Source organism: Xenopus tropicalis, chromosome 6 (assembly GCF_000004195.4).
Source record: "Xenopus tropicalis strain Nigerian chromosome 6, UCB_Xtro_10.0, whole genome shotgun sequence".
NCBI classification, from domain to species: domain Eukaryota; kingdom Metazoa; phylum Chordata; class Amphibia; order Anura; family Pipidae; genus Xenopus; species Xenopus tropicalis.
Genome location: NC_030682.2, coordinates 29499957 through 29523532, shown reverse-complemented (window position 1 = coordinate 29523532; position 23576 = coordinate 29499957). Strand labels below are relative to the sequence as shown.

The 23576-nt window shown below is 40.4% G+C and overlaps 2 protein-coding genes across 2 annotated transcripts in view; one reads left to right on the top strand and one right to left on the bottom strand.

Annotated features, from left to right (window-relative positions):
• The first annotated feature begins 2367 nt into the window (after positions 1-2367).
• Positions 2368-22524, top strand: crot (carnitine O-octanoyltransferase). Its single transcript, NM_001134806.1, is given in 16 exon segments — positions 2368-2396; positions 5502-5636; positions 6193-6317; positions 7599-7780; positions 8621-8745; positions 9751-9859; positions 10840-10933; positions 11327-11452; positions 12910-13011; positions 13310-13393; positions 13476-13583; positions 14666-14796; positions 14948-15071; positions 16000-16093; positions 17782-17901; positions 18637-22524. Coding segments are annotated over 13 exon segments (1446 nt in total). The 5' UTR covers positions 2368-2396; positions 5502-5521; the 3' UTR covers positions 16021-16093; positions 17782-17901; positions 18637-22524.
• Positions 22523-23576, bottom strand: part of LOC100496268 (ATP-dependent translocase ABCB1) — a 43816-nt gene continuing 42762 nt past the window's right edge. The window contains exon 28 of the mRNA XM_004921453.4: positions 22523-23397. Coding sequence (XP_004921510.2) covers positions 23197-23397 — 201 coding nt within the window. The 3' untranslated portion in view covers positions 22523-23196. The remainder of the gene's footprint in view (positions 23398-23576) is intronic.

The following is a 23576-nucleotide window of genomic DNA, read 5'->3' as shown; positions in this document are numbered from 1 at the left end:
AGAATTGGAACTGATTCTCCGAAGCAAAATTTTTATTTGGGTTTCCAAAGATATACTGACTGTCTTAAATCTTTAAGATAACTGGTATACTGAAATCATTTACCCTTTTTGTACAGTTGTATTATATTAATCTTCACTGTGCTGTGGTAAAGATCTCTGAGTGACTGGGAAGCATTCTGTAGATACACACTGTCATAGATAGATAGATAAATAGATGATAGGTAGACGCTATATACTGTACATGTAGTTGTATTTCACACTGCTATGGATTCAGGGCAGCTGGGCCTAAAGTGGCTGTACAAAATCTACAGAATCTTACAGCATTTGCTGACTGACAGTCTGGGTGTGCATGTACGGAAATGCTCACACACACATGCTGACTGGAACACGGTCACAGCCATGAAACGCACCCAACTGAGGGGACTGAAACATGAAGGGGCATATTTATCAAAATGAGAAAGTACAGCTCGCCTCAGTACACCCGCCAGTAAAATTCTGCCTCTTTTGATTCACTTCGATGGGATTTTAGAGCTGTATTAATTGAAGGGTGTAAGGCATGCTGTGGAACACAAACAACACACAGGCATGTTATATCTGCTGAACTCTGCCCCACTTGCATCTGTGCCAGACCTGGGCAAACTGTTCCAGCTCGGTCTGATGATATATATACACACACTGAAACTGCCTCCGGATTAGTTACTGTTTAACAACAATTCCATATGACCATCTTGCTGTTGATTCCCAGGAGGGGTGTGTTGGGCACTTTCACCTGCATTCTGCATTTAATCCTGCAACACAAAATCAGCTGGTACAGAACTACATTTCCCAGTATCCCTGCAAACGCTGATCGGATCAGGATAGGGGGTGGGAGGTAAGTACAAGGGCTTTAGGTTTTTGTTAAAACTGCATTTCTGTGCCTTTATTGCTATTCTCATTATGAAAATCACACAAAAATTAATCATAGTGTAAGCTGCAAAGTTTGCACCAAGTTTAGTAGTAACCCACACCAGGTCCAGACTGGGATTCAAAATAGACCATGACCAATTTACAGTGAGCAACATAAGTATTTGAACACCCTGCAATTTTGCAAGTTCTCCCACTTAGAAATCATGGAGGGGTCTGAAATTCACATTGTAGGTGCATTCTATAGGGAACCATATTTCAGCCTGAGTCTGAGCCCTTGTGTGTCACTGTCATGCTTGGTTAGGCTGGTGTTTGTGTGCCGCCCTCCCTCTTGGTGAATTAGTCCACTGTACAGTACTGATCCCTGCACTTGTATGCCGGTGTATCGCTGTACCCACAGGGTCCCTGCACTTGTATGCCAGTGTATCTCTGTACCCACAGGGTCCCTGCACTTGTATGCCAGTGTGTTTCTGTACCCACTGAGTCCCGGCACTTGTATGCCAGTGTGTCTCTGTACCCACAGGGTCCCTGCACTTGTATGCCAGTGTATCTCTGTACCCACAGGGTCCCGGCACTTGTATGCCAGTGTATCTCTGTACCCACAGGGTCCCTGCACTTGTATGCCGGTGTATCTCTGTACCCACAGGGTCCCTGCACTTGTATGCCAGTGTGTTTCTGTACCCACTGAGTCCCGGCACTTGTATGCCAGTGTGTCTCTGTACCCACAGGGTCCCGGCACTTGTATGCCAGTGTATCTCTGTACCCACAGGGTCCCTGCACTTGTATGCCAGTGTATCTCTGTACCCACAGGGTCCCTGCACTTGTATGCCAGTGTATCTCTGTACCCACAGGGTCCCTGCACTTGTATGCCAGTGTGTTTCTGTACCCACTGAGTCCCGGCACTTGTATGCCAGTGTGTCTCTGTACCCACAGGGTCCCTGCACTTGTATGCCAGTGTGTTTCTGTACCCACTGAGTCCCGGCACTTGTATGCCAGTGTGTCTCTGTACCCACAGGGTCCCTGCACTTGTATGCCAGTGTGTCTCTGTACCCACAGGGTCCCTGCACTTGTATGCCCATGTCCTATTAATCCCAATGCGACTGTGTAAACTCTCTACCAACTTTCCTCCCGTCTCTTTTTTCCTCTCTCTCTCTCCCCCTCTTTTATACTTGTTTTGCTTATTTGGAAAAAGGAAAATAAAAGCATTTTAAAAAAAAAAAAAAAAAAAAGGAATGCATCAAGCACAGCCCCTACACAGAGCAGAAGCGCCAGTTACACTTTTAAAGAAAAATGTTCAGTTCTGAGACCCTTTTATATACCACCAAATACATTAACATTTCTTATTAGAAGTTCCCCACACAAGCAGCCCATAAGCCCTATACACTAACATTATCAGTGGGCGTGGCCATGGGCAGACTCTCACTAAGCAGGGGGCGTACCCCTCTCGTATTCCCTGCCTATCTAGTTCCTGTGTTGTTCCTGTCACGGCTCAGGTATTGTGTTGTTTTATATTGTTGCTGGTGTGAAGTTTTAGTGTTGGAGGGGGGGTGGGGGACGGGTTGTGGGGGAGTAATGTAATTGTCCCAAGTTCCTCTCTGTGCTGCGTTACTGGGGATGCACGCTACCCCCACTCTCCGTGGGACCGGGACATGCACATGGGGGCGGCTCGGTTGAAAGCAGGAGGGGGGGGGTGCGGGTATATACCGGGTCCTCCAACCCCCGCCCGTAGTCTCACGCTGCTTTAAGGTCAGGGCTGGCAGTTTGGGGGACATGGGATAGGGAAGAAACTATACTTATGCCTGAGTCTGAGCCCTTGTGTGTCACTGTCATGCTTGGTTAGGCTGGTGTTTGTGTTCCCCCCTCCCTCTTGGTGAATTAGTCCATTGTATAGTACTGATCCCTGCACTTGTATGCCAGTGTATCGCTGTACCCACAGGGTCCCTGCACTTGTATGCCAGTGTATCTCTGTACCCACAGGGTCCCTGCACTTGTATGCCAGTGTATCTCTGTACCCACAGGGTCCCTGCACTTGTATGCCAGTGTATCTCTGTACCCACAGGGTCCCTGCACTTGTATGCCAGTGTATCTCTGTACCCACAGGGTCCCTGCACTTGTATGCCAGTGTATCTCTGTACCCACAGGGTCCCTGCACTTGTATGCCAGTGTATCTCTGTACCCACAGGGTCCCTGCACTTGTATGCTGGTGTATCGCTGTACCCACAGGGTCCCTGCACTTGTATGCCAGTGTATCTCTGTACCCACAGGGTCCCTGCACTTGTATGCTGGTGTATCGCTGTACCCACAGGGTCCCTGCACTTGTATGCCAGTGTATCTCTGTACCCACAGAGTCCCTGCACTTGTATGCCAGTGTATCTCTGTACCCACAGGGTCCCTGCACTTGTATGCCAGTGTATCTCTGTACCCACAGGGTCCCTGCACTTGTATGCTGGTGTATCGCTGTACCCACAGGGTCCCTGCACTTGTATGCCAGTGTATCTCTGTACCCACAGGGTCCCTGCACTTGTATGCTGGTGTATCGCTGTACCCACAGGGTCCCTGCACTTGTATGCCAGTGTATCGCTGTACCCTGTGTCCCTGCACTTGTATGCCAGTGTATCTCTGTACCCACAGGGTCCCTGCACTTGTATGCCAGCGTATCTCTGTACCCACAGGGTCCCTGCACTTGTATGCCAGTGTATCTCTGTACCCACAGTGTCCCTGCACTTGTATGCCAGTGTATCTCTGTACCCACAGGGTCCCTGCACTTGTATGCCAGTGTATCTCTGTACCCACAGGGTCCCTGCACTTGTATGCCTGTGTATCTCTGTACCCACAGTGTCCCTGCACTTGTATGCCAGTGTATCTCTGTACCCACAGGGTCCCTGCACTTGTAACTTCCCTTTGCTTTCCAAGCAGTTTGTTATGGGCTAGATACCGACATTTGTAAAGCTTACAGTATAAATGCACCCACCCCTGTGCATGAAATCACCGAAGAGTAGTTCTGAGCTTTAAAGCACCCACATTTTAGTTGTAGAAAATGCTTATCCATTTTTCTTTTTTGTGGTGTTAATATGAATAGACAAAATAAAAGAACAAGGCTTCCCGTTAGGTGCCCCCAGTGCTTACAATTGCTGAACTCAGACCCCAGGCTGGCATTATTTTTGCTGAATAATGCACCAGCCTAGTATACTACTCTAATGAGTGTCTCCATCTTGCCTCCTGTCCCAGTGTCACCTTGCAGCTGCCTGGCCCGTGCACATGTGCAGTAGAGTAAAAGTTTAACTTACCATTACACTTTTATTATATTGCATAAAGCTCAGGGTAGCTGCAAGGGGTTGCTGGGACAGGAGGCGAGATGGTGGTGTAGTGCATACTAGTATAGTACCTTGGACCTGTGTGTTTTTCAGCGAAGATCTTTCCATCTCCTTTAAGCCTTTCCTAATTCTTTAATATTAAATGGTGTTTGGTTGCTGATAGGTTAGATGACATCTTAAGGTGCAGGGCTGTCCAACTGAAGGTCTGTAGGGCAGATGCGATGGCTCTTCAAGGGATTTTTATGGCTTCCTGACTGCTAAGCACAACGATCTCTTTGGATGAAATCATATTATAATCTGCCCATCAAACATTTACCACAGAATATAGCGCTTAAGGGCTGTGAAAGATGACTAATCTCCCCGAAATGCCATCCCACCGGCTAGAATGTAAATTGCTGGTGGGATGGCATACGCGGTTTTGGTAAATCGCCGCACCGCATACGCCATCCCACCGGGGATTTACATTCTTGCCAGTGGGATGGCATTTCAGGCAGATTAGTCGCCCACGACAAGGGAGATTTGTCTCGCTGCGACTAATCTCCTCGCCTGTCACGGCCCTAACTGGGCAACTATATAAAAACATTTAGACAGTACTTGTTTGGTATGCTAAGGTGCTGTGCTAAGCTGGCAAATCAGCAATGGTTATACTACCTGCGTTTACCAGTTGGTGTCTCTCATGACATTGAGTGGTGTGGTTTTGAGAACACAACACACTGCCTATATTTACAGGTCTGGCACCAAATAAATAAATCTAATCGGAAAGGCAACTGCAGTAGGAAAACCTTTGTACTTTTGCTTATCTGATGCTGAATTCAGTTTACGCTCTCACCACCCGGGTGGCTATTTAGAGCACTGAGTTCTGTAAATGTTTCATTAGCCTTTATTATCAGATTTCTGTGTTGGCACTCTGGCTGCAAGGCACCCCGATTCATTTTGTGAAGAAAATTCATTAGGTGGGAAACAAGTTACAAATCCCAAAGCTACCTGTGTGCTTGGCAGACTTTACTTTCTTAATGGCACTGACAACCTATTGTATCTAAGCTCATTAAATGAAGAGTCTCAAGAACAGTTGTAGGTACCAGCTCCTCCCAGTAGCTCCCAGTTCCCCAGAAGATACTTATTAGGGAAACACAAAGACACGGTGTTAATGATGTACAAGTCTCTTTGAGTCTGTACTGCTTCTCATGTTGGTTTGTAATTGGTTTCTCTCCATAGGGACTGACAAAAGTAACGATTGTATCTGTGCTTATGTTAGTTACTGTGCATAATTCTTGTTTCCTGCAGATGACTAGCTCTCAGTAATCATGGAGAATCGTGTGTTTGAGTCGCCAGAAGAACGAACATTTCAGTATCAGGATTCCCTTCCGCCACTCCCAGTGCCGTCACTTGCAGAGTCTTTGTCTAAATACTGTGATGCTGGTATGTGATAGACACAGGTTTCATTATATACATGGCCGCCATTGGACCTTACAGGAAATAGGGCTGGTCCACTGTTCCATACAAGCAAGTGTGTGCCAAAGGGTTATTAAGCAGTGTGAAGTTTAATTTGACCTTTAAAGATGGGCACAAATGAAGTCCTAGCGGTACTTCTGGCCATTTGTTGTGGTATAATAATTTAATCATAATTTTTGTTCTCCTCTAAAACAGGGCCAAGATTGCCTTTACATTCTTCAGAATGGGTCTTGTTCTAAAGCATTTCTATTACAGGAATAAGATAATAGAGCAATAGGTTATCTGCCCTTTTTTGAAAATGGTTTATTCTCATGTTTTAGTTTCTGTTACAAATTACAAAGTAATTGGCAGTCCGGATTAAAATCTGCCCAAAAACACATCTAGGGTTATGGAGCCTTCATGTACTGTGATTTGTGCAACTAAATGAATTCTTAATTCCCTCCAAAATTTTCATTTGGAAATCAAATGTGTCCTATTATATTTATTGCATGCAAAATCTGAAATATTTCTTTCCTGCTTGCAGTACAACCATTTTTAAACCAAGAGGAATATGAGCGAACCTGCCAGATAGTAAAGGCATTTGAGAATGGAATTGGCAAAGAATTGCACCAAAAACTGCTGCAAAGGGCAAGATTTAAAAAGAACTGGGTAAGTAAGTTTATTTTTGTACCAGGCGCACCCTGCACATGTATTAGTCAGTACACGTGTTTTTGCATCATTACATATACGGGATATGGGTGCCAGCCTGCTTCTTGCAGAGCAATGGAACCATTCCTGTGATATCCCTCAGACATATTCTGTCTGTAATACATATATATATAGATATATATAAAAAGCAAAGGTCTTTGAAAGCAAAGACCTTTAAACGGTTGTACATACATTTACTACCACTCCTAGCACAAGTCATTGTTTGACAGTATTATCTCCAATTCATGATCTACAGAGATTTCATGTAGACCCATCTACAGAATGACCCGTAATTATTAGTTGTAAATCTAAACAGTAATTCACTACACAAATGTGTGTGCTTCAGCTTCAGGGGAATGTGGAAATATGTATCATACCATATCTTACCATAGTCTGCTAAAATATTTTAATATTAATATTTAAATTGCATAAACCCAATAGGATTGTTTTGCCTCCAATAAGGATTCATTATATCTTAGTTGGGATCAAGTACAAGGTACTGTTTTATAATTACAGAGAAAAAGAAAATAATTTTCAATAATTAGAATTATTTGCTTATAATGGAGTCTATGGGAGATGGTCTTTCTGTTATTTAAAATTTACTGGATAATGGGTTTCCGTATAATGGATCCCATACCTGTGTATAAAGCCATGTCATGTAAACAAAACATTAACTTCTAAAAAAAAAAAAAAAAAAAAAAAAAGTTGTCAGTACTTGCATGTAGGAAACAGTCTCAGTTTTGAGCCGGTGAAGAAGCTACTGAATTGGGTTGTGCAATTTGACATTTACATGAACTAAATTCATCTTCAGGCGCACTGTTTTTGGACTGTCACTGTGGATTCCAAGTAAATGACAGGCAGCATAGCCATATTCAGGCACTTTTAGTAGCAGAGAATACCAGTGTGGTATGGGCCTATGGGTGGAAGGAGACAGGATAGTTTGTGGCAGAGTAAACAAAAACATTGAACTTTTACAACATATTAATAGATGAAATGTGAGCCTCCAATGTATATAAATTAAATTGCATTAAAATAATAGTATAATTCACAGATGACTTTATTCTAAATCTTAAATGTCTAAAAATTAGCCAGACCAGGTTGTGACTGCTATGGTTTGCTCCTGAATCCTCACCCCATCTTTGAAAATAAATGGGGCATCATCACACAGTTTTCCATCTGACAACAGATAGCGCTACTCATTATGTCATTCTGGTTTACTTCAGAGCAGTGTTTCTTTTGTAGCTGGAAGAGTGGTGGCTGAATGCTGCTTATCTAGATGTTCGCATGCCGTCTCAACTAAATGTTAACTTTGGGGGTCCCGCGCCTTACTTAGAGCATTACTGGCCTGCGGAAAAGGGCACACAACTACAGAGAGCAAGCATTGCTGTATGGTATACACTGAAATACTGGGAGCTTATAAGGAGGTAAGGGCACCATTGAATATCCCTTGAAGCAACTGCAACTACTTGAATTGTTATAGCCCTTAGGGTTTGCAGAAATAACGTGGTTATAGGTCCAAATAGCCAAGACATCAAGAACTTGTTATAATAAAAGATACTGTTTGTTAGTGGCCATACATTCATAGTCCTAGAATGCCTTAGCATACTTTTCTTTATCCTATTGCTTTTGGTTGCACATATCTATAATATAATATATAAATATAATATATAGTAGTTACTTTAGTGGATCTTAAAGTATAACTACCACACTCTATTTTCTTTTTTGTTCAATATATAATTTGATATACTCAGATACAGCAAGAGTTCTTATTCTGAGAAATTAACCGAGGAGTGCATACAGTTTAGGTTTGGGTAAAGTACAGGTATAGGACCCGTTCTCCAGAATGCTCGGGACGAAGGGTATTTCAGATAAGGGGTCTTTCTGTAATTTGGATCTCCATACCTAAAGTCTACTAAAAAATCAATAAAACATGAATTAAACCCAATAGGATTGTTTTTCATCCAATAAGGATTATTTATATCTTAGTTGGGATCAATTACAAGGTACTGTTTTATTATTACAGAGAAAAAGTAAATCAGCTTTAAAAATCTGAATTATTTAATTAAAATGGAGTCTATGGGAGACAGGCTCTCCATAACTCGGAGCTTTCTGGATAATGGGTTTCCGGATAAGGGATCCTATACCTGTACAGTGAAACTGAAGAAGGGTAATTTGCCACAGCAATTTTTGGGTGTTAGAAATGTTTTTTTCCTCTGTATGTGGGTTTTTTAGCCTCAGTAGCTTATAATGTTTTTCTAACACAGGGAAAAATTAGGTGTACATAAAGCTGTAAACTATCCTCTGGATATGTCTCAGTTTCGGAATCTATTCAACACTTGCAAGATCCCAGGAAGAACTAGAGATATTATAAGTAGTCGGTTTAAGACAGGTAAGCATGTAATGTTGTTTTCTCACCTGATTTTGAAGGAGGTATAGGGTCTGTTATCCATAATTTGGATCACATACCTCATGTCTGCTGAAAATGATTTAAATGTTAAATAAACCCAATAGGATTGTTTTGATTCCAATATGGATTCATGCAGCTTAGTTACCATCAAGTACAGGGTGCTATTTTATTATTACAGAGAAAAAGGAAATCATTTTTAAAAATTTAAATTATTTGCTTAAAATTAACTTCATGGGTAATAGTCTTCCTGTATTTCACAACTTTCTGGATGACAAGTTCCTGATATGGGATCCCATACCTGTACCTCCAATTTCCTTCAATGCTTTATATATTCACCTTACAGATTTAGAGAAGAAAAGAAGGGAATAACAGAAAAATCCTTTCCTTTTACAGTTGTTAACCCTGATAAATATATAGTAAATGCGCACCAATTATTAACTCTTTCTGCATGTTTTATACTTGAAATTAATATGAGCTGTAGCTACATGTGCTCATATCCAATACAACAGTAATATAAAGCTACAAACAACTATGGTATCTCTGGGGCCTACCAATACCTGCAACACAAAAACCAGACTTTCTAGTCACCCTAACTATACACTTAAATGATATGTAGGAAATGCCAGATATTTGTCTGGGGTTTAATTCCTATATGTAGGGCAACACTTTACTGCTATATCAGTGGTAAAGCAGGCTGGATTGTTGCCTTTATATAGAGAATGTTGAACTTATATAATATTATGAGTCTACAGAGTCTTAACTCAAAACATTTGTTGCACACTTTTAATATAGTTTTTTTTTAATGTTGCCAGCTGCTTTTTTTTTTTTTTTTAATGAAACAAGCAATTACAATGTAACGTAAATACATGATACTATTGGCTACAGCCAGCAGTAGAAACTCGCCCCTGGAACATGGTATTTGTGCTTGGGTAGAACCATACGGAGAGCCTTGCTGCTTTGGATCTAATGTCTGTCACTGTGTTTTAGAGAGTGAAGGCAGTTGCCCAACGCACCTTGCTGTCATGGCCAGAGGAAGGATATTTACCTTTGATGTTGTTCCTGAAGGACAGATCCTGACTCCACCGGAGTTGTTAAGGTTGATTATTATATTTCTTCAATAACAAACTTTTATGCAAGAAACCTAAATCGAATTACTGTTAAATGTTTCTAAGATTATAAAAATGTACCCCCCTTTTCATCTGTTTAGGTAAATTCACACTAGCAATAGGGGTCAGTCTGTTCCTATGTAGCTGGAACGCAGTTAGAACTGTACCAGCCAGTGCAGTTTTCTCCTAACAGGAGCATTGACCCTCATTTGAATGCTAGAAAGGTGCAGAAGAGGAAGGCTATTCAAAAAGCTATAAACAAATGAAGATCAAGTGTTTCTAAGCATAGGACTTTTAATAACATACTAGGTTATCTTTAGGTGAAAAGGCACAGGCACATAGCAGATAACAGATGAAACATTATTGTATTCTACAGAGTTTATCTGTTATCTGCTATATAACCTGTGCCTTTTCTCCCAGCTTGAATGGCTGCCCCCCTGACTAAACAGCGGCTTATTATATAAACTATAGTAGTGTTACTCTAGCATGCGCAACTTTTACCAGTGCAAAGCAACAGTATGTTATATTTCATTTACACTTTTTGGTGTTACTGTTCCTTTAGCAGTTAAGCATCATTCTGCTCTGTGGAATGTTAGAGTGCAGAAGGGCTCATCAATGCACAATTTACAGTTTTAAACTGTGCCCTAGGTAAATTATTATGAAAACACCAGTGGTTGCTTAAATTTTGGGTTATTTATTACTGTTGTCACCAGGATTCATTTTAACTCTGGTTTCATTTGGTATGGAACAATACCCTCCCTACCATAAACCCCCTGGGATCTATCAGTCAGATATATCTGATTAGCATAGATCAAAATTGCTCAACAGTGCTGTATGGCTCCTTTACATCAGTCATTTTAAAATAGTTAGTTGTTCTTAATAAATAAGCTCCATGCATAATTAGTAAGTAGAACAATTGTGACTATGAATATATTGGAATTAAACTTTTTATTTTGCTGCTTCTCTTTAGGCAGCTTCAGTACATTCAAGATATATGTCAGACTGAACCTGCAGGCATTGGCCTGTCAGCTCTCACTACTGAGGAGAGGACCCGCTGGGCGCAGGTAGGGGTGGTTTTATGTTTGGGCAGTTTTATGTTTGGGTGGGTTCTAGAGACACACCATATTGAAAGTTATAACACAGTTATTTTAACACGTGTGCCATCAGGCTTATGCTATTTTGTCTTGATCAAGTTCTGAAGGCTGAGGTTATGTAGCCTGTACCCTACATAGACTAGCGGGGTAGCTAATCCCTCAAAATTGTAAGTAAACTACAACAAGTATGCTTTTCCTAACAGCTGCTAGGATCAGCCATCTTATCTGTTATTAGTATTTCTGATAATGAATGAACCACAGTGAAACTGAAAATTCATCAACAAGCCATGTTTGGGTGGTATATTTATTGCATTTCCCTTTAAACTCTAATGTATATTCACATTTAATTCCTTTTATTTAAAGATTAGGGAGCACCTTATTAGCCTTGATCCAATGAACTCAACCCACCTAGAAGATATCCAGAGCAGCCTGTTTATTCTGTCTCTTGACAGTGCAAGTCCATACGGAACACCTGAAGACTACAGCCAGGTAATTTAATCTTAAATGTTTTCAGTGTAACATATAACATATATTTTTATTTTTTCCAACAAGGGTTTGGTATATTGCAGGGCTGGAATTAGGGGTAGGAAGGAAAGGTTCTGCAAGTGTAAAGGGGGATTGGGGAGCAGCAGTGGCAACTGGGGGGAGAGAGGAGCTTCCAGGAGTGGCAGTGAGGAGGAGGAGGAGAGAGAGCGGTTGTTGGCAGGAACATTACAGAGTGGGATTTGGGGGTTCAGGTTGCATGCCCATATGTGCTGGGGCCAGCTCTGGTGGGTTGTAAGGTATGAACACACTTTCTTCTAGGAAGACTTTCTTCCTATGAGCCTTGGTTTCTTTAGTATCACAAAAGTTATAGTTATAGTTATAATAATGCATTCATATATCCATATCCCTGGGCATGTCATTTAATAAACCATGTGGTACATGTGATTTTGTGACAGTTATGAATATTTTTGCCATTTGGGAGTTAATACATCTTTGACACGCTCATAGAAACCTGTCTTGCGGGTGTTTAATCAAGTAGAGTCATGTCCCGAGGAACAAACTGCACAGGTGCTTGCTCTCAGTTTTTAACATAGTGAAAGCAGGGCAAAGTGACTTTCCAATTACTGTATTCTTCTAATAAACTAGGTTGGGTAACCACTTTTCTTAACCTGTTGGCAGATAAGCATTTGTCTACACCTCTTAATTTTTTAATTATCTTCTTCTTTAATATTGTTTTGTACTGCTTTTGCATGCACCATCCAGAAGACAGTGAGGCATGCACAAAGTTGGCACTATTGATAGAAATGATATAGGAGGGCAAGAAATCTAACAAATAAGCACATTATTTGGATATGTGCATTGCAGAATGAGCACAGAATCTCCTGCAGTATTCAGAATGAATGTCAGTGAGGGGTCCTGAGTAGATGTAAGTAGCAAGAGAGGCTGTAGATGTAGACAATAAATGAAAAAATAAATAAAAACAATGGAAGTGTATTGCATATGCATTTTAATTTGGACCTAGAGTATATGTCATTTTAGTTAATGCTTGTTACAACATACAGTGATACTCTTTTATTTAAAAGTATGTTGTCTTCAGTGGAACAGTTAGAATTGTTAACCCCAGTGTGAGAGTTGCATTAGGGCTTAACGGTTCAGTGTCAATTTTGTCAAAAAGTTTCCTGGCAGTAACAAAGTTTTAATAAATAGGAAAATAAGTAAATGAATCTGGTCATATTAACAATACAGTTACTGCAACAGCTGTAGTCAGGATTGTGCCAATCCAGAATATCATAGTAGTGTAGGGAAAAAGAATGATGTTGCCTCTGTTGTGTACTTTTCCTTAGGGAATGTGCATCCTTAAAATTCATGTGACTGAGGTGCAGTCTTTTGCCAGCTTGTTTTTTACCCTGTAGGATTTCATTGCACCTCTAAAGCTTGCTGTTTCTCTTTACTTTGTATAGATCGCAATGATGGCTCTTGCTGGGGACCCGACTGTTCGCTGGGGTGACAAATCCTATAATCTTATTGCATGGAGCAATGGGGTATTTGGCTCCAACTGTGATGTAAGTGTTTATTAAAACTGTCTACATTATCAGGGCCAGTAACCACATTTAATTAAAATGAATAGACAAGCTTTATCTAGTCTGTGAGCAGTGTTTAAACAGGAGTGTAAAGTACTTCTGCTTGACCATATGTACCTTACATTTCAAAGACAGAATAGGATCAGTATGCTTTTAATTCAAAATTGTTCCATTCTCTAATGAGTCAAATGCCCAGTGTGTTAACTTAACTAGCCAGTCCTTCTGTCAGTCACCTACCTTTGGCCACATCTCTTGTCCAATGCATATTTGTGTATTACAGCATGCCCCATATGATGCCATGGTATTGGTAGCAATGTGTGATTACATTGACCAGAACGTGAAAGCATGTGAAGGCCGTTGGAAGGTAAGTGCCAGGCTCTGTGATTGTTAAGCAAGAGAAGAAAAAGAATTTGATCTGATTATAAACATGAGACTTCTCTTTGCAGGGCTCAGCAGCAGTGCGGGAGCTTCCTAATCCTAAAGAGCTTGTCTTTACTGTGGACCAGAAAATCCTAAAGGACATAGCTATTGCCAAAGAGCAGTATTACAAACAGGTGAGTGCTACGGTCTTCTTTTAAATTTGATTCAAATAAGACTTTATATATCTTTTAAACATTTACACTCATTAAAGGAGTAGTTCAGCTTGAAGTTAACTTTAATATGTCACAGAATGTCCTTAGCAACTTTACATTGCATTTTGCAGTGAAATTGCTAATCAACTCAAAAGTGTAGATTAAGGTGATGGAAAGACATTCAGGAAGATATACCAGAATGGCAGTCCTTTCTGTGGGAGTAAAGCTGGCTATATACTGAAGGATTTGCTTGTTTGGTGGGGATATTTCCCTGATATGCCCACCTTGAGGTAGGCGAAATCACATTACATTAAAGGAACAGTAACACCAAAAAATGAAAGAGCTTTAAAGTAATAAAAATATAATGCACTGTTGCCCTGCACTGGTAAAACTGGTGTGTTTGCTACAGTAACACTACTATAATTTATATAATAAGCTGCTGTGTAGCCACGGGGGCAGCCATTCAAGCTGGAAAAAAGGAGAAAAGGCAGAGGTTTCATAGCAGATAACAGATAAGCTCTGTAGAATACAATAGTGTTTTATCTGTTATCTGCTATGTGCCTGTGCCTTTTCTCCTTTGAATGGCTGCCTCCATGGCTACATAGCAGCTTATTTATATAAATTATAGTAGACTTTATGAAGTAAACACACAACTTTTACCAGTGCAGGGCAGCAGCACATTATATTTTAGTTACTTTTATACCCTTTCATTTTTTGGTGTTACTGTTCCTTTAACAAGATGCTGGCCATTGGGGTGAGGACCGCATCAGCTCCACAATTGGATTTGTAAACCTGCCCAATTAACATCTGGCTAATATTCAAAGGTGGTCCAGGTGCACCAGCCCCACCTTCAGTATAGGGAACAGTAATGTATCAACAGCAAGGAATCTTTATTTAAAGCTGCATTTAAATTGATGCTAAAATTTTAATGCATCTTTAACTAAAGATTTTGTACTTTTATTTTTTGTGGCCCTTGAGTGACTAAATGGCTGCTTTGTTGACGACTAGAATGTTTTAAAGTGAACTTTTCCTATTTGACTAATGTTTCACCTGTTTTTTTTCAGGCTTCTGATTTACAAATAGTGAATTATGCATTCACCTCTTTTGGAAAGCAGCTTGTGAAGAAAAAGAAGCTTCATCCAGACACCTTTGTGCAGCTTGCGCTCCAGCTAGCGTATTATAAGATTCATGGGTGGTGAGTTACTGTTTGCATCTACAAAGGCCTCAATTCAAAAAATCTTAATTACGCTGTTGAAACCTGGAAAGTCAGTCAGCCTAACCTCCCCTTAAAGATACATACAAGGTACTTCATTTCAGTATTTCCAGTTTCCCTTTTATTTTCCTAGTCCTGGTTGCTGCTATGAAACAGCCACCACCCGGATGTTTTACCATGGCCGCACAGAGACTATGAGACCATGCACAGTAGAAGCTGCAGCTTGGTGCCGTTCCATGCTTGATCCCCTATCCACAGTAAGTTCACTTAAGCACGAGAAAATGAGTGTATGTGTGACATATATTCTTGCGGCCAGTTTAGAGTCCAGCATTTCGGGGTGCTTTTGCTCTTCTTACTTGGGTGCTCTACTGTGAATTTAAGAAGGTAATAAAGTTACAGTTACATTTACTTTAACAACTTAAAGTAAAATTGACCCTGTAGTTGTCATCATTATAGCAATAATATATAGAGAAACCTATATCGCCATAAAACCGGCATTTTTGTTGAAGATCACTTTGTGGATGGAAACACTGGTGCTTTGGTTTGATATATAAATTGTTGCCACAGAAATGTGAGTGCGTCTAATGGCTGATATACCGATTACACTGGTTCTCTGCTAGAACTCCTGAGTTTTATTTGGGTGACACTCTTAGCCCCATTTTTGTGCTGTTACAGCCTTATGTATAAATATAGAGGCATATTTTCACACCTCTTAGATAAAATAACATATCCTACAACTGGAATAGGCTGTGTAAATAGGGTATAATTTAGTTTTGTTGGTAAAAATTGTTTCTCTGTAATAGGCCAGGGTTGACAATCATTTATTTGTGTGTTTCTCTATGCAGCTTGCTCAGCGCCAGGAACTAATGCTAAAGGCCTTTGCAAAGCATAACAAAATGATGAAGGAATGCCAGCTTGGGAAAGGTATGGCAGCAAATAGTGAAACCAGTGTATCAATGTCTCTCCAGTCTTTTACACATTAAAAAATTTCAGTTCCCAGCAGATATATATTTTGAGAGCATTAGATGTTGAAATAATGTGGTTCTTTATCATCTTAAATTGTCTTCAATCAGTAAAGGAAGATCAACAATGAAACAGTAGTTTCTGTCGTACAAGGACCCACTGAATAACCCAGAAAAACCAATGTTGGCATAACCAATAGTATATATTGCATCTTTCTTGCAGGGTTTGACCGACACCTTTTAGGTCTTCTGCTTCTTGCAAAAGAACAGGAACTTCCGGTGCCAGAACTCTTTACAGACCCAGCTTTCACAAAAAGGTAATGGCTTTTTTTAAGTGCACCTGAACCTTCTATGCAGTAACTTTTCATAGCAGATAGAGTAAACTTAAGGGAAAGAGTACCCAGAATGCAATAGGCTCTTATAGCATAAGTAAACCGCAAAAACAAAAAACTTATAATTTACATTAAAGGGATTCTGTCAGGGGAAAATGTATCAGTGAATAGTGCTCTTCCATTTTTCAAAAGAGCTAACAGATTTTTTAGAATTTAATTTTGATATTGACACGGAGCTAGACATATTCTTAGTTACCCAGGTGCCCGCAGGCACGTGACTTGTGCTCTAATAAACTTCAGTCTCACTTTAGGGCATGGGCATTTTGGGCCGACCTACACTGCACTCAGATGCGTGTGCCTGTACTGAGACGGAATCTGTAGTTTTTAGTGCAGGCATGTGGAGCAGCATAGGGAAGTGGATCTGCTTCTCTCAGCCTTCGTTTTTCCATCTGCCCATGCCGTTACTGCTGCACTGCAATTTGTAGTGATGTCACTGCCTCCCTTCTCCCCCCTATCAGCTGATCAGCAGAACTATGTGCAGGTAACAAGATAGCAGCTACCTGACACCTCCATAGCTAAAAATACTCCCATGTCCCACCTATAGTGGTAGTCATGAGAATAGCACTTAATAGTAAAAATCCAAGCCCAGCCATGACTCCTTCAGTTACAGTGAGTAGGTGAAAAAATAGCTTATCTGAAAGCAGCTGCATTGTGCAGTACTGGCTCTTTCTGAAAGCACAGGATCAGGCACAATGGCCTAAAATGTCTGCCTACACACCAATATTACAACTAAAATGATATATATTTATTTGCTAAAGAATAAAATGTTAAATGGTAGAATTATTTCTAATTATTTGCAATGTACACAGTGTAATTTATTAATAAAAACTATAGCATGCAAATCATGGCAGAATTAGTTGTTAATTTTTTTCAGTTTCAGTGGTATTTAAGTGTTTATTACCTGCCAATATATTGAATTGTGTGCCATCTACTGGTTAGTTCCTGTAATTGTACTGTCAAAAGTAGTCACAAATACAGTATATACGCTCATAAGGAAAACAGAAAAAGTGTTCTGATGTTGCTCTGCTCAGGAAGGATATAGGATAAGGCATGTGAGGCTTCTGGTCTATTTTCTGAGCAAAGAAATATCAAATCACTTCTCTGTTTTCCTAATGAAGGTATATATATTTACTGTACCTTAATAGGAACTGACCAGCAAGTGGCATTGTTACTACATTTATAATATTGGCAGTTTAAAAAAACTGAAACTGGAAAAAAGAATGATGGACTGCATGGCCGGTCCAGCACTGTTATCTGTTACACTCAGTGCTTAGAGCCCTCTTTATATGCCTTAAAACATTAGTTACTTAGTGACTAAGTATGGTATCTTCCCTCCTCATATGTGAATGTGTTTCAATACAGTGGCTGCAATATAGATTTTGCCTTCCTTTGAGAGACCATGGCCTGTGTCACACAGTATTTAGTCTTCGATGTGATACTATACTGACTGTGACTCCGTAGCTGCTTCCAGGAAGCTGCTTTATTGAGCCTCTGGTACCACTGTCTCAAATTGGGCACGTCCGTTCTGTATTACCTCTAAATCAAATTAGCAGTTTTCTGTATTTTTATTTGTTTGTACTGGGTTTACTAATTCCTCATTTCTTTTCTTACAGTGGCGGAGGGGGAAATTTTGTGTTGTCCACCAGTCTTGTTGGCTACACTAATGTCCACGGAGCTGTGGTACCCATGATACACAGTGGATATGGATTCTTCTACCGAATACGTGATGACCGGTATGAGAATAACTCATATCATATTGTCTCTGGTAATTCATATTGGCATTAATGTAATTATGGGTTAAGTCACTGAGACAGCTGGCTTTTGGTTGCCATTACTGTATGTAACACCACATCTAGTTGTGGCTGTGCAGCCTCTACCCATTACATGATCATGAAAAAGGAACAACAGCAAACATTTAGGCAAGCTCCAGAGTATCTTGCAAAGGCTTAGACTATGTACTCACAGACGTTTTACTCATCATTTGTTGTGGTCTCTATAAACACACAGCAAATCCTCTAGGAAGGAATATTGGGTGCTGAAATTGATCAGTAATGATTAAATGTACAGAAAACAGGCTGAAAAGAAATGTATACATAACCCATATCCTACTGTGGGATTGAGCTGCTCAGACCACTCATTTTTGGGGGAGTCCGGATATTGAAGGCTAGGGGCAATTTTGATCAAATCAGTTAAACTGGCCAATGTCTATTGTTATTTTTCAATAAAATCCCTTCAAAACTCTAATAGCAAGGACTTGTGGAATGCAGGATACAACCTCTCCTTAGTGTTGACTTAAATATATAAACAACAAATGTAAGCTCTTTTAGGCAAGGCCGTCTTTACCTCGTATCCAGCTGTTCTATAGTACTGCACTTTCTGCTGCTTCTTAAAAATCCACGTGTGAAGGAATATTTAGCAACAGTTAAAGTCTTCCAGCAAATGATATGAGCAATCTCCTTTCTATATAGGTACGTTGTGGCCTGTACGTCCTGGAAATCCTGCCCTGAGACTGATGCAGAGAGACTGTGCCGTACTGTGTTTCAGACCTTCCATGAGATGATACAGCTAATGGTCCATGCTCAACTCTAAGAGATGATCCCTAGCAGCCACATCCAAGTGTGGAGTAATTAAAAAAAATATGCTATTGAGTTGTGTAGGATTATTTGTGGAATACAACAAAATGATTGGTAGATGGTTATACCCAGCCTTATTGGTGCAGGTTTAATAAGGTAAACACAGTTACACTAAGCCATAATATCCAAGCTGCATGAATACAATGCACAAAATGCAAGAGCACCAGAGTTACCTAGCACAATACCAGTAATATGGTATAAAGCCACTGCTGATGAACTGATCTAAAATAGCCAGATATGCTCATAGCAAGTCTGAATGAGTGTTCTCTGTGCTTCCCAGACTCCAAATGTATTCCTGGGGTGTAAAGTATACCTTTGGTTAGTGAGTGCATGGCCTTTCCATGCTTCTAATAGCCAGCACAGGCTTTATCTTTGTATTTAAGCACAGGTATGGGCCCTGTTAAATTTAATTCTTGGGACCTGGGGTTTTCTGGATAAGGGGTCTCTCCATAATTTGGATCACCATACTGTTTACTAACAAATCATTCAAACATTAAATAAACCCAATAGGATTGTCTTGTCTCCAAAATGATTAATTACATCTTAGTTGGGATCAGGTACAAGCTTCTCTTTTATTATTACAGAGGAGAGGGCCCTTTTGTAATTTGGAGGTTTCTGGATAAGGAATTTCTGGATAATTGATCCCATGCCTGTACTACAAACCCATAAAGACTTGCATGATCAATAAGCTGGGTACATCCGTCATTCCTCATTTGTCATTTTGTGATTTCACTAATTATCACACATCTTTGTGCCACACTTTGTGGCTGTAATTGATGCAGCACCAATGCAAACCACATATAGCTTTCCGTGCATAAACAATGCAGTATACCTAATGCAAATCCAATGCAAGTCCTTTTACAAAATGTATATTCCATGTGTGCTACTTAATGTAAACTGATCTTCTGCTTTTAAGTGGAATCCCCACAATTTCATACACGGCCAATTGTGCCATGATGTGAGGTTGTTCCAGGCTGAGCTGGAAGTTTAATAATTAGGAAACATTTAACCAGCACGTGCACCCAAATAACCTTCCCCTTGATTTTATTAGTGTATTGTGGGAGTTGGGGAGCTTGGAACCTTCTTTGATGGGGTTGACATGAGAAAAGGAGATCTTTAAGGCAATATAAGCTAATTGTTTTTGGCATCTTTGCACTAATTGTGGGTAATTCATTGTAGTTCTTAGAAAGAAGCATGATTCTGCAAGATCTAATGATATTCTATGGAGATTGTTAGACAAGTAAATCTGGATTGGACTCTTTGTCCTTCGAACAGTACCTTTGCCAGCGATAGGTTCTGCTAATCAGATGTAGAACTCTGGTAAGAATTGATTGAGAGTTACGGTACTGACATAAATGAAGGCAGATTTGTGTTTTTGTGGGAGTTCAGTCGGGAGAAAGAGATGTGACAGTTTGCAGAGATGGTTGTCTGATGGAATCACAGCCGCCTTCAGTGGAAGTCTCTATATGGAATTTCTAAGGGTTCCTGCAAGCACACAGATCTAATGTGGAGAGTTTTTATTTGTACACATTGCTTGTATTTTCATTTAATACAAACTACATTTCAATACAGTGAGTATTGCAGCAATAATCATCATATTGTTATATTATAATAATCATTTATTCAACTGTAGAATCTCCATACAGTTTTAGGGCCTCAGCATCGGGGCACAGGGTGGCTGGGATTCCTCGGTACCCCACGGAATACTTCCTCTGGTTTGGATGGCATAGATATCAGAATGTTGTGATTTGGTGCAACTACATGGCCACAGGGAACTTGCTCTGTACATGTTCTGCTTTACCGCTATGGGCACTGCTAGAAAGTACTGCATGGAGAGCTGCATGGTACGATACCGTTACATACCAACGCTCATGGGCAATGTCAGCCTAAGACCAGTGCTCTACTCATTGTACCATTGAGGTATTAGTCTTCCACATTAGGATCCCTTGTGGGAAAATCAGGGGATTTGGTGCCTTTTTTTCTCTTGAAGCGTGATGCTCAGGGATTGTGTGCCAGGTAGGGGTGCTAGAAGCCTGTCTGGCACTGATACTACATGACACGGCTGTCTCACAGCTGCACTCCATAATAAGGGCTATCTCTTTAATTGCATTTGTTTCTCTCTCTTCCATTTCCACAACTAAAGGGCTGTAAGTCTGGGAGGGAATGTTTTTAGCTTTATATGGAATTTTTAATTTGAGCCGAAGTGCTGGTTACACAAGGGCAAGAACATTCCTTCTGCTCAGTAGCCCAGTTTCCCTGTGGTTGTGCTGTGTAATGTAACATCATTAATAGGCTATGCCTGATCATGAAATGTAAATACTGAACTCACAAAAGCAGCTCTTTTTACTCTGCTCTGCCATCACTTCACTTTTACTCTATAATGAGTAAGGGAGAGATTCCTTGTGAGATTTCCGACATAAAGTACTCTTTTGTTGGGGGGTGGGATTGTGGGAGTTGTAATTCAGCAGGAGGGCTACACGTTGGCTGAGCTATTGCTCTGAGCCCCCCGGTTGGGATCTTTATTATTTAAAGCATTGTGTATCTGGTGCCATCGCCCATCAAACCTTCTGGAGAAGCTCTCAGCCCTAGAATGGAAACATTGCTCTCCAAACATGTTCTCTTGTAGCTGATGTACTTTTTATCCTGTAAAAAGATCATTGATACTCTGATGCCAGGATTCACATGGCAAAAAGACAAGGAGGACTGCTATTTTGGGCATGAAAATGTCTCGGCCCTGAAAGCCAGCTTGGTTGGTTTCTGACTAGACAATGTTCCTTCTGGAATGTAATAGGGAAAAGTCTGAATGTACTGGGGAAAATCTTTCCTCTTTTGCTTCATAAATAGACTTTATATTTGGCTGCAACACCTATATCTAATACTAGTACTAAGGGGCCCTGATAGTGCAGTATTTTGGCAGGGTCCCTAAGAGGATCCTGGTAGGCACGTCTTTCTTCCATTTTAAATGCCACAAAAGATTAGCAAAGGGCCTGCCTGCCCCAGAAGTCTCTCTGGCTTGCACGTTACTTTGTAGTGTAGCATATTTAAAGGGAAACTTAACTACCTTGCTACACTGGTGATGCTAAAACTATGAGAAATATGGCTCCACTCATATAATAAGGACATTTACAAAAAATGTGTGCTATTATTCTTATTATAATTATATTGAAAGAGTCAAATCTATTTTGAGCAAATTCCATGCAACGTACTTTATTATTGTCCCGTTAATTCATCATTTTTATTTTATGAAATGCATTGTCTGTGATTAGTGCTGCTCTTTCCATGATCACTAACAGCCCATATAAACATGATCTTTTATCCTCATGGCTGTGAATATGTTGAGCTCTCTCTATGCTTTCAATTGTGTTTAAACAGAGGATCTGATTTATGAACCATAGATGTTCAATTGCTCCAGTGCAGTTTTGAAGTCTATATGAAAAATGAAGTAAACAACTGATTGGTTGCTGACTGGTTGCTCCTGTGATTGTAGCTGAGCCCTGAGGTTTCTAAGCTTCCCTGTTAGGAGCCCTAGGTGCACATATACTGAATTATCTCAGAAATAATAAGAACCTTTGGGATAATGTAACTGTACTAAAGCAAAGAGATAGAACATGAATGGCTAATGGTTTAATTTGCAGTAATTAGAGTTTCTATTAGCAGGCGTACTAGCTTGTATTAACTCATAGTGACACCGACATTAAAAATAAAAATTGACTGCAGGAAGAACCATGTGTCCTTGGTTTCATTTACTGGTTTTACACTGATTTTTTTTTCATTTTTTTTAAGCAATGCTGAATCATCAGAATGAATTGGTGATACATAGGGTCCTATGGCGGTCCAGGTGTTTAATCATACAGTACATGTGAAACACTTACCCAGACACACAAACTGCAGATCAAATCATACCCACCTATAGGCATACGTTTGCATGAATACATATATATATATATAGAGAGAGAGAGAGAGAGAGAGAGAGAGAGAGAGAGAGAGAGAGAGAGAGAGAGAGAGGGAGGGAGGGAGAACAAGGCATGACAAAAAGGCCAAGGGTTGTTTAAGCAAACTTTAATCAAGGACTTGCTTGATTATAGTAAAAACAAACAAATACCTGGAACGTAAGTTGGAGTGCTTGACCCGCATCACATAAAAATAATTATCAAAGAACTGAGGTAACGTATATAGAAAAATAAGAATTGTATACAAAAGTATTGATAAGGCAAAGAATTAGTATACATTCCCTGAAATAACAAAAACAAAGGTTTCTTTTTTCCCATCCGTAGTAGTCACAAGTGACAGAGCAGTAGATTCCTTACTGTTTAGCAGCAATGGGGCAGGAAACAGTATCCACCTTTCCTAGTGGCGTTTCCTAGGCGGTTTTGGGTTGGAAATGGCACTTCTCTCTCACGAGTGGCCCAGCTGTATAGTCACTAAAGTGTAGTAAACGCCCTTGAGCTGAAGGAGCTGCTGATGTGTCCCTTGCTCTACAACCTTTCCATTTTGTATGACTGCTATTTTATCTGCATTCTGAATGGTGGATAGTCGGTGGGCGATGACAATACATGTGCGGCCCGTTCTGGCTTTGTCCAGTGCTTCTTGTACAACCTGTTGGTTTCAACAGAAACAAGTAGTTACTATGAGTTGTTGTAAAACCATGGTGTGCTATTTACAAAAGGCTATTGGTGCTCCAGAAGGGTCTCTGTCCTGCCCCCATGCCTGGCATCACAGCAGCAAAAAGAGAAGACATGACAGAGACTAGCACAGGAAACTGGGACCCAGGGTGG